The sequence below is a fragment of the Apteryx rowi genome, unplaced genomic scaffold, assembly GCF_003343035.1.
Source record: "Apteryx rowi isolate R43461 unplaced genomic scaffold, aptRow1 scaffold_343, whole genome shotgun sequence".
Classification (NCBI taxonomy): domain Eukaryota; kingdom Metazoa; phylum Chordata; class Aves; order Apterygiformes; family Apterygidae; genus Apteryx; species Apteryx rowi.
The window spans coordinates 452,048-463,948 of record NW_020449897.1 but is presented as its reverse complement, the minus strand read 5'-3'; the positions used below and the strand labels follow the sequence as shown (position 1 = coordinate 463,948).

The window sequence follows — 11,901 nt, the reverse complement described above, 5'->3', positions numbered from 1 at the left end:
GGTCGGACCAGGCCGCGACCAAGGAGGGCGGGGCTCGTCGCTATAGCAGCGGGGCGGGGGCACGCGGGCTGCGTCCACTCAGCCAATGGGAGGCACTGGGCTCCGGAGGGCGCAGCCAATGGGGAGGGAGAAGGGGATGCGTTGAAGGAAGGTGAGGGGGGAGGCGGAGGCCGCGCACAGGAAGGGCTGACGGGCAGGCACTTTCTCCAATCAGAGCGAAGAGGCTGGCCTGAGGCCGCAYCCAGCCAACCGCAGCTCCGGAGACTGAGGATAGGCGGCTGTTTCAGCGAATGGAAGAGCGTAGTGGTGCAGCCGCTCCGCGGGGGCGGGGCCGAGGCGGGAGGTCGGGAGCCAGTTCCAGGAGCAGCCAGCGGCTGGCGCTGCTGCCCCGCCCCTTTCCTCCGCCATAGCCGCCCCCGCCCTTCCCGGCCGTCAGCCCTTGCTCTGCTCCGCTCCGCCCCTTCCGACTGGGCTCGCGTTGCCGCCCGGAGCCCTTTCCGCTCCGCTCCGCGCCGCGCCGCCCCGCGCGCCATGGCCTACCCGGGGGAGGACTACGACACCGAGGTGGGCGGCCGGGGCCCGGGCGGCCCGGGGCGGTGGGGGCGCGCCTGGGCTCCCCGCGCTCACTCTCTGCCCTCTTTCTCCACAGGCCGCCTACGACCCCTACGCCTACTCCAACGACTATGACATGCACACGGGTGAGTGCCGGCCCGGCGGCCTGCGCGGGGCCTCGGCCTCGCCTCTCGGCTGCTCGGGGAGGCCGTGGGCCCGGCGGCGGCGCGGGGCTGGGCCGGGCAGCCGCTGCCGCCTCACTGCTCTTCTCTCCCCTCAGGAGACCCGAAGCAGGACCTGGCCTACGAGCGGCAGTACGAGCAGCAGACCTACCAGGTGATCCCCGAGGTGATCAAGAACTTCATTCAGTATTTTCACAAAACCGTGTCGGATCTCATCGACCAGAAGGTGTACGAGCTCCAGGCCAGCCGCGTTTCCAGCGACGTCATTGACCAGAAGGTGTATGAGATCCAGGATATCTATGAGAACAGGTGTGAAGCTATCCTTCCCACAGGGGGGTTACTCTTTAAGCTGTGTCAAGAGCAAACCTGCTCTTCAAGGGAGCACTGACATGTTGTTTTGACCCAGCAAAAACACAGCCTGAGCTTTGATTTGATCCTGAGAAAGAGTAGCTACTTCTAGGCCATTAGTCTAGCATAAGTCTGGGTGAGTAGTGACCTATCTAAAAGAGAATATCTSTCCTGTTCCTAAGGGGCAGGCAGCAAAAAGTGACCCCAGTAGCACTAATTAGACAGTTTGCAAGAAGCCTTTGGGGTGGCATTGTTGTATCTGTTTTCTCCTTCTTGTGTCTGTGTTACCTTATCATAAAGGGTATATGGGAGTAACGTATGTGACAGTTCTGTGCTTCAGGGATAAACTAAAAGTTTAGCTGCTTAGTCTGGCATTCTCATTCTTTGCTTCAACACTGGACTTACTAAAAGGGGATGGTGTTGTTCTTTCATCAAGTCTAAGTCCTCCGTGTTGTGATCTCCATCTTGCTGACACCAAGAAATGATTTCTAATACCACATGTGTCTGTCTTGTAGCTGGACAAAGCTGACTGAAAGGTTTTTTAAGAATACCCCATGGCCAGAGGCAGAAGCTATTGCCCCACAGGTTGGAAATGGTAAGTATTTCTTTTCCTTTCCTTTTACTTTTTGAAGGAAGAAGAAACATAAATCACATTTGATATATGAGAGAGCAGGTAGGTGTACAATGTTGCTGCTTCCTGAGCCAGGGATTTTTGTTACTGTGGCAACTTCTTAAATAGATGCTTGGCAAGAAGTCTGAACTGAAAGAAGTGTCCTTTCATGCCTTCCTTTCTTACTGTGGCAGTAAGAATACCACCAGTGTATTTGAGATATCCAGTTGCCTGGGCCTTGTGCCTTGCTGATGTCCAGTTCTGTCATGTTTTCCAGATGCTGTTTTCCTGATCCTATACAAGGAGCTGTATTATAGACACATCTATGCGAAAGTCAGCGTGAGTGTTTGTCCTTTGTCTACCTATCAGTTATATGCTGCCTTCTCTTTACCATATCTTGCCAAGCCTTGCTGCTACTGTAACACCAGTGATTCTGCAATTTTTGCAAAAGAAGATTGGATATGCTTATGAGCTATATTGTCAAGTTGTTTTTAGGGAAGCTTTAAACTTCTTGCATTTTGTTAATTTAGTAAGAATTCACTGATTATTGAAAAACAAGACAACTGTCTTTCTGAGGCTTGTTATGTGTCTCCTCAGACTTGGTTGTAAAGAGTGTAAAGTCTTCCATGATAGCTTATATGACTAAGAAAACCTGGTCTGTGTTTTGAGGAGGCTATTATATGAAAGTTTTATGTCGCTAACACCAAATGTTGTGGTTAGTGAGTTAGGGAAGAAAGAAATGTTGGAAATTAAGTGAATTTTCTTCTTGATAGAGCTGTAATTGTGAGACCTGTAGATAGATCAGATTTTGTGTGTCATTTTGTGGCTTTTTATTTGTACTTCAAAGTAGCAGGTGGGTGAGAGGGGATGCCACAAGAGGAGGCTACATTATTTGTGAGTGAAAAACACATGGCTTCAGAATGCCTTTTGGAGAGGGAAACATGGGCACCCTAAAAGAAACAGGAGGAATAATGTTCTTAAAAAAAACCAACCAAACAAAAAAAAACTAATGCTTTTTTTTTTTTTAAAGCTAACTTTTAAGCTAATTTGAAGTCAAGGGGAAAATCAAAGTAGTTCATGGTTGTTTGAGGAAAGAAGCTGAACAGATGTGTGATTTATGGATTAGATGAGTAATAACTGCAGTTTTGGTGTGGACAAGAGGGTGGAGAAACAGGGACTTCAAAAAGGCTGCTCTGTTAACCTGACTCCAAGCCAGGCTTTAACAGGAGAGACTGGATTCTGGAGCWGTGCTGTTAATAGTTCTCAGACTGCCCTCGAGTGTCTCCAGGTGAAAAAAAGAAGATGACTCTGGAAAGTGTGATTCCTTAACGTGTTTACTTGTCTTTCAAAGTGTTTGGAACTATTGTCTCAAAGCAGAATTGTCAAGATTTGTTAAGGCTTCCCATGAGAGGAGAAGGACAGAAAGCTGTGGAAGGTAATAAGTTCTTGAGGCTGGACAGCAGTGAGGAGGACAAGGAAAGATAAGGCATCCCATTCACAGGAGGTTTGAATGCTTGATTGTATTAGAAGGAGCTGCCTGCACATGGAAAGTCAGATCTGTTCTACTGGACAAGAGTGATGTAATCTCAGGTTTTCTGGGTGGTGCTGGTGGGCCTGGTTGAACATCAGGGTATTGGCTCTAACATTACTGGAAGAGAACCTCTGCTGATGTGACTGTTGTCTGTCCTTCATATGCTGTTACCCATGAGTTTATTTCTGCTGTGTCTGAAACTAAACAGATTGTATTGACTTCTCATTGCAGGGGGGACCTACTCTGGAGCAGAGATTTGAGTCCTATTACAACTATTGCAATCTCTTCAACTACATTCTCAGTGAGTCACTGCAATTCATTTTCAGTTTGTGAATTTTGGAGAGTAAGAGTGTGCAGGATGGAGAGGGGGTTGAAAAAGAACTCTAACACGTTCGTTTATAGATCATATACGGGGAAGCAGTCTGTGAGTTTTCTGTTTGTTTGAGATTGTTGAAGGAAGAGCGCTTAAMATTATGCTTTTAAAATCACAAAAAATCCTAATACTTCCAGTATTTTCTGAAATATTTTTAAAAAATAAACTTATATACCTTCCTGTCTTGATGAGGATTGGCAAAAGGAAATACTTTACTTATCCTTATTAAAAAAGAAAATGAGGCTGTAAGTTAAGAAAAATCTGCTGCAGCATTTCACAGCTATTTACAGTTGCCGACTCCCCTTGGGACAAATTTAAATGTTGTTGACTTCCTGCCACTCTTCTCACAGAGAATAGATCGGTGAGGATAACCCTTTAGAATCTCTGCAGCTTCTGAGAGTCACTGCTGCTGAGTGGTCCCACTCCRGAGATTATCCCCCTACACTCATATGCTTTAAGAATGGAGATAGTCAGAGCTGCATATCACCTCCCTGCTGAAGGCTTCATCCATCTGATGCCTGCTACTGTTATTCTTGCTCAAGGTATTATGCCTCTCATCTATTATTTATGTTCTTCTACAGATGCTGATGGTCCAGCTCCTCTGGAACTGCCCAACCAGTGGCTCTGGGATATCATTGATGAATTCATATACCAGGTATATGACTGTATGACTGGGCCATTTTGGGGTGGCCTTGCGTCTGTTAGGGCTATTGAATTTTCTGTCTTTCCCCTCTCTGTGATTCTTGTAGCTAGGGTATCATTGTAGGTTGATAAATTTTTGATGGGCGCTGTTATTAACGAGTCGCCAGGTAGCTGAAGTAGTTGTAGATTTGCAGTTTAAGTTACTGGGCGCTGTTTGAGGAGTCCTGGGCCACTATTGACATTTTTATTTCAGTTCTTGTATACTGGATTTTTTTTTTTTTAACTCCATTTCTGCCTGACTTTTGCAAAGCAGCCTGACTGAAATCTGCTATAATCACAAAGACCTTATTAAGATACTTGTTCACACTAGTTTTATTGTGTTCTATGGTTTTACTCTGGCTTTATATTTCTTAGTCACTAGGGCCTTTATGCTTTCACTGAGAGATTACTGTCCTTATTTGAAATAATCTACAGTCTGAGATTTTGATGTTAGGAAATATTTTTCCAYTTACTGTTCTGAGTGCAGTAATTCAGATCTTAAATGTTATTGTTTTTCTCTATAAATTCCCTTCTCTATAACTTTTATCATAGAGGTGCCTGGAATTCCTCACAGTATCTCGAGTGCAGTCTTCTCAAACTTATGTAGAAAGAGATGTGTGCATATGCAGATACATCATATTTACTTGGTGACTCTCTTTGCTACCTCTTCAGACATCAAATTTATGCCTAGTTGCCTGGCCTAGTTGTCTAGAGATTCTTCACATCTTGGTTCTGTTCTTTGGCCTTTTCCCTCAGGTTGTCTCTGCACTTTATCAAATTTTCCCTAGTCACTTTAATGCTGGTATATTTGCCTTCTTGATTGCCAGGTGATCTCAAATTAAACTCTTTGATGTGACCTGTAGTTTATCGTACTGCATTTGCATGATCAACTTATGAGCCTAGTGCACTTAGATGAACATTTCCATGCTAGCTTCTCATCAGCAAATGTCTCCTTTTCTTTTTCCCACAGTTTCAGTCCTTCAGCCAGTACCGCTGCAAGACAGCTAAGAAGTCTGAAGAAGAAATTGATTTCCTTCGTTCCAATCCCAAGATCTGGAATGTCCACAGCGTCCTTAATGTGCTGCACTCTCTGGTGGACAAATCCAACATCAACCGACAGCTGGAGGTCTATACTAGTGGAGGTGAGCTAGCTGTGTGATACCAGGCCAGACTGGTGTCTGTTCTGCCTTGCTTTGATTTGACCGAGCTCTGGCTTTCTTTGGGAGCTGAGTCAAACCCTTAGTGGATGTTTTGTTGGGAAGAGGGCTATCTTGGCCTTATTATTTGAGATATGTTGATGATTACACTTGAGGTCTTGCTCCCTTTGCCTGTGAGCGCAGAGGTATTGGGAGGGAAGCTTGTTCCTTTAGAGGAGAGCATCATGGGTCTTTATTTCTAGGTGATCCCGAAAGCGTGGCTGGAGAATATGGTCGCCACTCCCTCTACAAGATGTTGGGTTATTTCAGTCTGGTTGGTCTGCTGCGTCTGCACTCTCTGCTAGGGGATTACTACCAAGCTATCAAGGTTCTTGAGAACATCGAGCTTAACAAGAAGGTAATAACACATGTTGTAAAACTTTCCTTTGCAGTTTCTCAAGTGCCTTTGTTCAAATATGCTCCTGAAAGATTGCCATAATGAATCTTCCAACTGACGAGCAGTTTTTAGCTGTTGTAGGTATAAGGAACTTGTTTGTAGGAGGAGCTGGAAGAAGTGTCTAGTTCCATTTTCATGCATGTTGAACACAGCTGGAGCTTTTACACTTAAATCAAGCCATATGATGGCTTGTTGCAATGCCTACTGCTGTTGTAGTACATATGGCTAACTTTTTAGGAGGTTTGTTTGCAAGAGGCAACTTTCTTATAAGGGATATTATTTGAACTATAAGTGTTAACAGTAGTAGCTGGATACGTTGTTCCTATCTTAGTTAATGGCTCCTTTCTGTATTCCTGACCCGCTTGTTCTCACTATGCCCACTCTCACTTTATAAGTGCTCTCCCTAGAGTTGGGTGACTTGTGATGATAGTGGCTATCAAAAGTCCAGCTGCAACAGAGGTTGGCACAGGGCATGGACTGAAATAGAGGAAAAGGGAAACAAGACTGAGCAAAGCAATATTAGGCACAGTGCAGGAGTCCTCTGCTTGCAAGAAGCTGGAACTGGAAAACACAGGAATTGGGATGATCAACTAAACAGCAAGGAAGCTGTTGCAGGGAAGAGTGGGAGGTGAGATATTCTGCAGTGACCCTCTCCCTTCTATATGTGGGACTGGAATGGATGCAGAGCCAGCTGGCTTCTGGGTAATGAGCTGTGCAGGTCAAAGGTGATTATCCCCCTTCTAACGTAGCATTGTTAACGTCCATCCTTCTCAGAGCATGTATTCTCGGGTGCCTGAGTGCCAGGTGACCACCTACTACTACGTGGGCTTTGCATACCTTATGATGCGGCGTTACCAGGATGCTATCCGTGTCTTTGCCAACATCCTCCTCTACATCCAGAGGACCAAGAGCATGTTTCAGAGGACGACCTACAAGTACGAGATGGTAAGAGCTAGAAAAGGCCTAGGCTTCCCAGAAAGAAAGGCTGCTGCCTTCTTTCCTGTCTCCTCTGTCATCTGATAACCTACATCTAATAGTCCACCCTTATCTTCCTGGACTGTGCTGCTAATGGTGGCTAGGGGTGCTATGAACTTCTTTGCCATGTGTGACAATATTTTTTCCTGGTTGTTTTACTAGTTCCTTCGGTTGTTACACATGCTCAATTGCTCCCATTCCATCTGGACTTTCACTCTGGGCAACTTTGTTAATGAATATCAGCTGCCAGTGATCTCRTCAGTGCTTCTGCAGACTCGGTCCTAGTCCTAGTCCAGTCCTGCATTTCAGCCTACTTCCATTGTCAAATGTTTTACAGACTGTTTAAACTCAGCGTGACTAAAACAAAGCTCCTATCTCTTTCCACTTAAGCCGTCTTTGATGTCCATTTATCCCCTGCTCCTGCTGTCTCCTCTTCATCCTTATAATTCATTTCTAACTCCTTGCATAGCCAAATCCTGCAGTTCCTAATTCCATGACACTTAAAAATTTCATATGTCTGTTTTAGCCATTCAGGTRTCTGTTTCATCCCACACTCAGATTTTCTTAGTCTTTTCCTCAATGGCCTCCCTGATAACTGTTCCTTGCCAAGTCTGTTTAGGACATGGCTGTTAAATTGTCTGCCTTCCCTGCATCTAATCCTCTGCCCTTTTTTGCACTGAAGCAGTCTAACCTGCTTCTGCCTTTCCAGATTCTGTATGGCTATGGATTCATTCACTCCACTGTCCTTCCCTCTTCTCCAGCATTCTTTTTGACTAAGAATAGCCTTGATACTCGTTCATCTGCTTTGCTCAGAACTGCTGCTGCTTTGCGTTGTCTCCCTTGAGCATCGGGACCGTCCATGCTCTGGGTAAAGGGTCTGTCTCTGAAAAATGCAGCTCCCAGCTCTTTGCTGCACCATAAAGCTTGAGCACRTTGACTAGTTAACAGGTTCTCCTCTCTGTCTCAGATTAACAAGCAGAATGAGCAGATGCATGCACTCCTGGCCATCGCCCTCACCATGTACCCCATGCGCATAGATGAAAGCATTCATCTGCAGCTGCGAGAGAAATACGGGGATAAGATGCTGCGCATGCAGAAGGGTGACGCACAAGTCTATGAAGAGCTCTTTAGTTATGCTTGCCCCAAGTTCCTCTCTCCTGTGGTGCCCAACTACGACAATGTGCACCCCAACTACCACAAGGAGCCCTTCCTGCAGCAGCTCAAGGTCTTTGCTGATGAGGTTCAGCAGCAGGCCCAGCTCTCCACCATCCGTAGCTTTCTCAAACTCTACACCACCATGCCTGTGGCTAAACTGGCTGGCTTCTTGGACCTCACCGAGCAGGAGTTTCGCATCCAGCTGCTTGTTTTCAAGCACAAGATGAAGAACCTGGTGTGGACCAGTGGCATCTCCGCCCTGGATGGGGAGTTCCAGTCTGCCTCTGAGGTAGACTTCTATATTGACAAGGTTAGTATCTGCTCCTTACCAGCCTCTACCTCCACCCAGGAAGCTCTGGAAGTGACAACACCAGGTTTGGGTACAGTCTGTGGGAAACATCCCTTCTCTCTTTGCCACRTGAAGGGTTTGGCTGCCCCCGATGAAGCTGTAGCCCTGTTTAATGAGTGTCAATGGATGAGCAGTGATAGGATAATGCAGGCAGCTATGACAGTCATTGCAGCCAGGAAAAAAAGGTCCTAAATATCTTCCCCTAGGCTGAGGGAGCCATTTGTCTGTCACTGCTCTCAGGAAATGATAGTTGGGTGACAGGTTGTGCTGTCAGTGTGTCAGCTGGAATTGTCAGCTTTGTAGGTCTCTACCACATCCCTCCTTTGCTTGACAAATGGGGCGTCTCAACTGGCCATGTTGTGGCTGCATTTTTCACTGGAGCAGCATTTGGCCCTGTCTGATCTGCTAGGAACCTAAACTCAAGATATGGTCCAGTCACCCGCCTGCTCTTAGAGCTCGGGGCAGTGTAGAAGGCTGCAGAAAAGTCTTTTAGGATGTCGTCTTTCATTCTTCAAAGAGGATAGCAGCAGCAGCCGCCACTAGGTTTCTTGCTGTCTGCCAGACAAGGAGAACCAGTTATTCCAGGCTTGTGGTCCTTAGAGCAGACCTCTTCCTGCAAGGCCTTATTCATGCTTTGTCTTCCCTGTTCTCATGAACCAAACTGACTTGCAACTGACTGACTTGCACTGCAAGCCTAGCTCTCCTAGTAGACAGCACTCCTCTTACTTGTCAGTAGAAGGAAGCAGAGCGTAAATCAAGGCTGACAAAGTTTGGCCTAGGGACTGTCAGACTGCTGCAAAGGGGGCTGAACTTAGGTGGAGAAACTAAGAACACGAGAGGTGAATACAGTTTGAATTTGGGACCCATCACAGGCAAGGGTAAAGGGAAGGCAGTCCAAAGGGAACGAAATGAGGTTGCTCTGGGACTAGTGCAGGTCAGGCATGTGCTTGATGCTGAATCAGGGCTGGAGTGAAGCCCCTTTCGTTGCTCCTCCCATTGACCCAGGTTCTGTCTCCCTGCTAGCCATGTCCATTTCCTGACTTTAGGCTGTTCCCTCCACAGGACATGATCCACATTGCGGACACAAAGGTTGCTCGACGCTATGGGGACTTCTTCATCCGCCAGATCCACAAGTTTGAGGAGGTGAGGCCAGGACAGGAGAATCGTGTGGCTCTGTAGGAGATGTGGGGGAAGCATTGGGCTCTGCAGGGCCTGGAGGAGGAGTGGGGGTGCAAGACAGTCAGCTGTGCAGTGCCTCATACAGGCACTGACCAAAGGCAGGTGGTCTAAGCAGCAGCTCGTGGCCTTTGAGGAATGCTAAGTTCTTGCATGAGAGACATTCATCCAGCTGAGCCACAGTGAAAAAGGAGAAGGGTTTTTACGGTCTAAGGGTGCTGATAATGGGAGCAAGACTCCCTCCCTTGCTGGGTGAAAAGGGAGGCAACTTCTAACCACCCTCTGGCTGTTGGCCTGTGTCAGGTTCTCTTCCCACACGATTCTGGTGTGGTCTGTGGCTCCCTTGTCAGGGCTCTGTTGTCTCTAGATAGGTGTGGCGTTCCTATCAGTAACGGGATCAAAATCACATTACTACCCTCATAACTAAGGCTGTGGAAAGTGGCCATAAAAGTTTCTGGGGCACCAGCAACTTCAGCCTTGTGCTCAGCCAGGAGGCAAATCTCTGCGTCTGCCACTGCTCTGCTCTCCCAGCAGAGGCTGCTGCAGGCCGGAAGTTTCTGCAGCAAAATCCTGAGACATGGGGATGTGAGCAGTACCTCACTAAGGTGAGGTACACCCTGTTATTAAACACCCTGTTATTCTTCCTCTGCTAAATGTTGGTACCGTCTCCCCAGGTCTTCCTCTGCTTTCTTGGGGAGGAGGAGGGAGTTCTACTGGTTCCCCTCCTACCTCACACACTGTCTGCACCTTCATGAGAGCCCTTTCGTAAATGAGCTGGAGAGCAAGAAGCAGAAGCATTGGATTAAGACTGGGGGGCAGGGGGAACAGTACTGTATGTCAATTGTTGTGTATTTTTCTGACTGCCGCTTTCTTTAATTACAGCTGAATCGAACCTTGAAGAAGATGGGCCAGAGACCCTAAAACAGTGGATGCAATGATCAGGCTGAACAGAGAAGTGGGTGGGAGAGATTATTCCCTTTGCTGTGAGGGAGGGGAACTCAAGATTCCAGCACTTCTGGAATCTCCTGTGGCTCTGAAGGTTTTTATACTTAAATAAGCAGACTCGTTTGGCTCAAACTATCCTGCAAAGGACAAGACATCTAATAAATGAGTAAAGTTTTCCTGGTGAGCATTCAGTATCTGATGTATTCATTTTTTCTCCTTTGTGGAAGAACACAATTGCATCTGGAGACATGGGCAGCTAACTGCTGTTTGGTTTATGCTCTATTTGGCCTATATTGTTGCAGGTAACAGTGGGAAACAGATCTGTTTCCATACTCTGTAAGGGTCTGCACACAATGAACAAGGGAGACTGCAGGACTGATTAACAGGGAGAATGTGAGCAGTTCCACAACATTTCCACAGCATATGGAAAGAGATGCAAGCCAATGTTAATTCTTTTAGCTATTGCCCCACCTTGAATTAAACCTGAGTTGTAGTTGCCTTCTTAAAGGTTGAATTTTTGTCTCCTCTACCACCACCACCTTTTTTTGCTGCTGTTGGAGAGAAATGCTTCAAAGTGGACTGATCCTTTTTTAAAGAAGGGGGAAAGACTTTTTAAAAACATTCAATGAATATTAAGTTTGGTCATCTAATCAGATGTCCTTGCTGGAGGCTGTGGGGTTTTTTTAGCATATGTGATGCCTAAGTCCTGACCCTTTACTTAATGGAGCTTACAGTTTCTCCAGAAACATCTCCTGAGGGCATTTCACTTTGTTAAAACCCTTTTAAATGCTTTGAGCCTTCAGATGTTAATTTTCCCAATTCTCTAGCCACCTTGGATTCTTCCAGGCAAGACTTGCAGTGCCTTAAAAGTGAAAAAGCAGCTGAAAACTAGTCCTATAAAGGGGAATCAAGGACTTGTAGATATTGGGGAAGAGAGAAGGATGTAAAGAATGAACCACATCTCATTACTCTCCACACCCTCTCTCGCCTGTCTTTTTGCAGAATGTCTTTAAATAGTTTAGTGTTTGAGTGGAAGCAACAGGTGCAAGAGAAACCTGTGTGTGTAATAGGAAAGCTACACAAAGCATGCTTCACATACACCATCTGCCTCTTTGTACCCCTCCCTTTCATTCCTTTACACTGAGAGAGGGGTCTTGGCAGTCCAGCTTTGCTTCGTATGTGATTCTGTTTAGAAGTCAGGAATAATTAGCCTTTGTTAGATTATATGCCTTGTTTGAATGAGAGTCAAGTTTCTAGTGTCCTAGATACTGTTCAAAAGTAAACTGCATTTCCCATCGCAAAGTCCCATAACTCAAGCGGGCAAGGTACAGACAGCACAAAGTGAGATTAAATGGGCAACTCCTGTTGGCATTCTGCCTGCTGCTGTTAATGTTATGCATACTAAGAACTCAATACCTCCAATTTTGAAGG

General features: G+C 46.3%; 1 protein-coding gene across 1 annotated transcript; it reads left to right on the top strand.

Annotated features, from left to right (window-relative positions):
- The first annotated feature begins 431 nt into the window (after positions 1-431).
- EIF3L (eukaryotic translation initiation factor 3 subunit L) lies at positions 432-10,661 on the top strand. The gene is made up of 13 exons (XM_026072469.1): positions 432-564; positions 650-698; positions 833-1,043; positions 1,598-1,677; positions 1,970-2,031; positions 3,455-3,524; positions 4,178-4,251; positions 5,248-5,419; positions 5,677-5,831; positions 6,645-6,815; positions 7,813-8,310; positions 9,412-9,492; positions 10,408-10,661. Exons 1-13 carry the CDS (start codon positions 532-534, stop codon positions 10,444-10,446), a joined length of 1,695 nt encoding a protein of 564 aa, XP_025928254.1. The 5' UTR covers positions 432-531; the 3' UTR covers positions 10,447-10,661.
- Positions 10,662-11,901: the final 1,240 nt, after the last annotated feature.

Bases quoted from the DNA above. Each gene is read 5' to 3' on its own strand.
- EIF3L (XM_026072469.1), top strand. From the start codon at position 532: ATGGCCTACCCGGGGGAGGACTACGACACCGAG. The intron at 699-832 runs GTGAGTGCCGGC...CTCTCCCCTCAG, and splicing joins CGACTATGACATGCACACGG to GAGACCCGAAGCAGGACCTG. The intron at 6,816-7,812 runs GTAAGAGCTAGA...TCTCTGTCTCAG, and splicing joins CGACCTACAAGTACGAGATG to ATTAACAAGCAGAATGAGCA.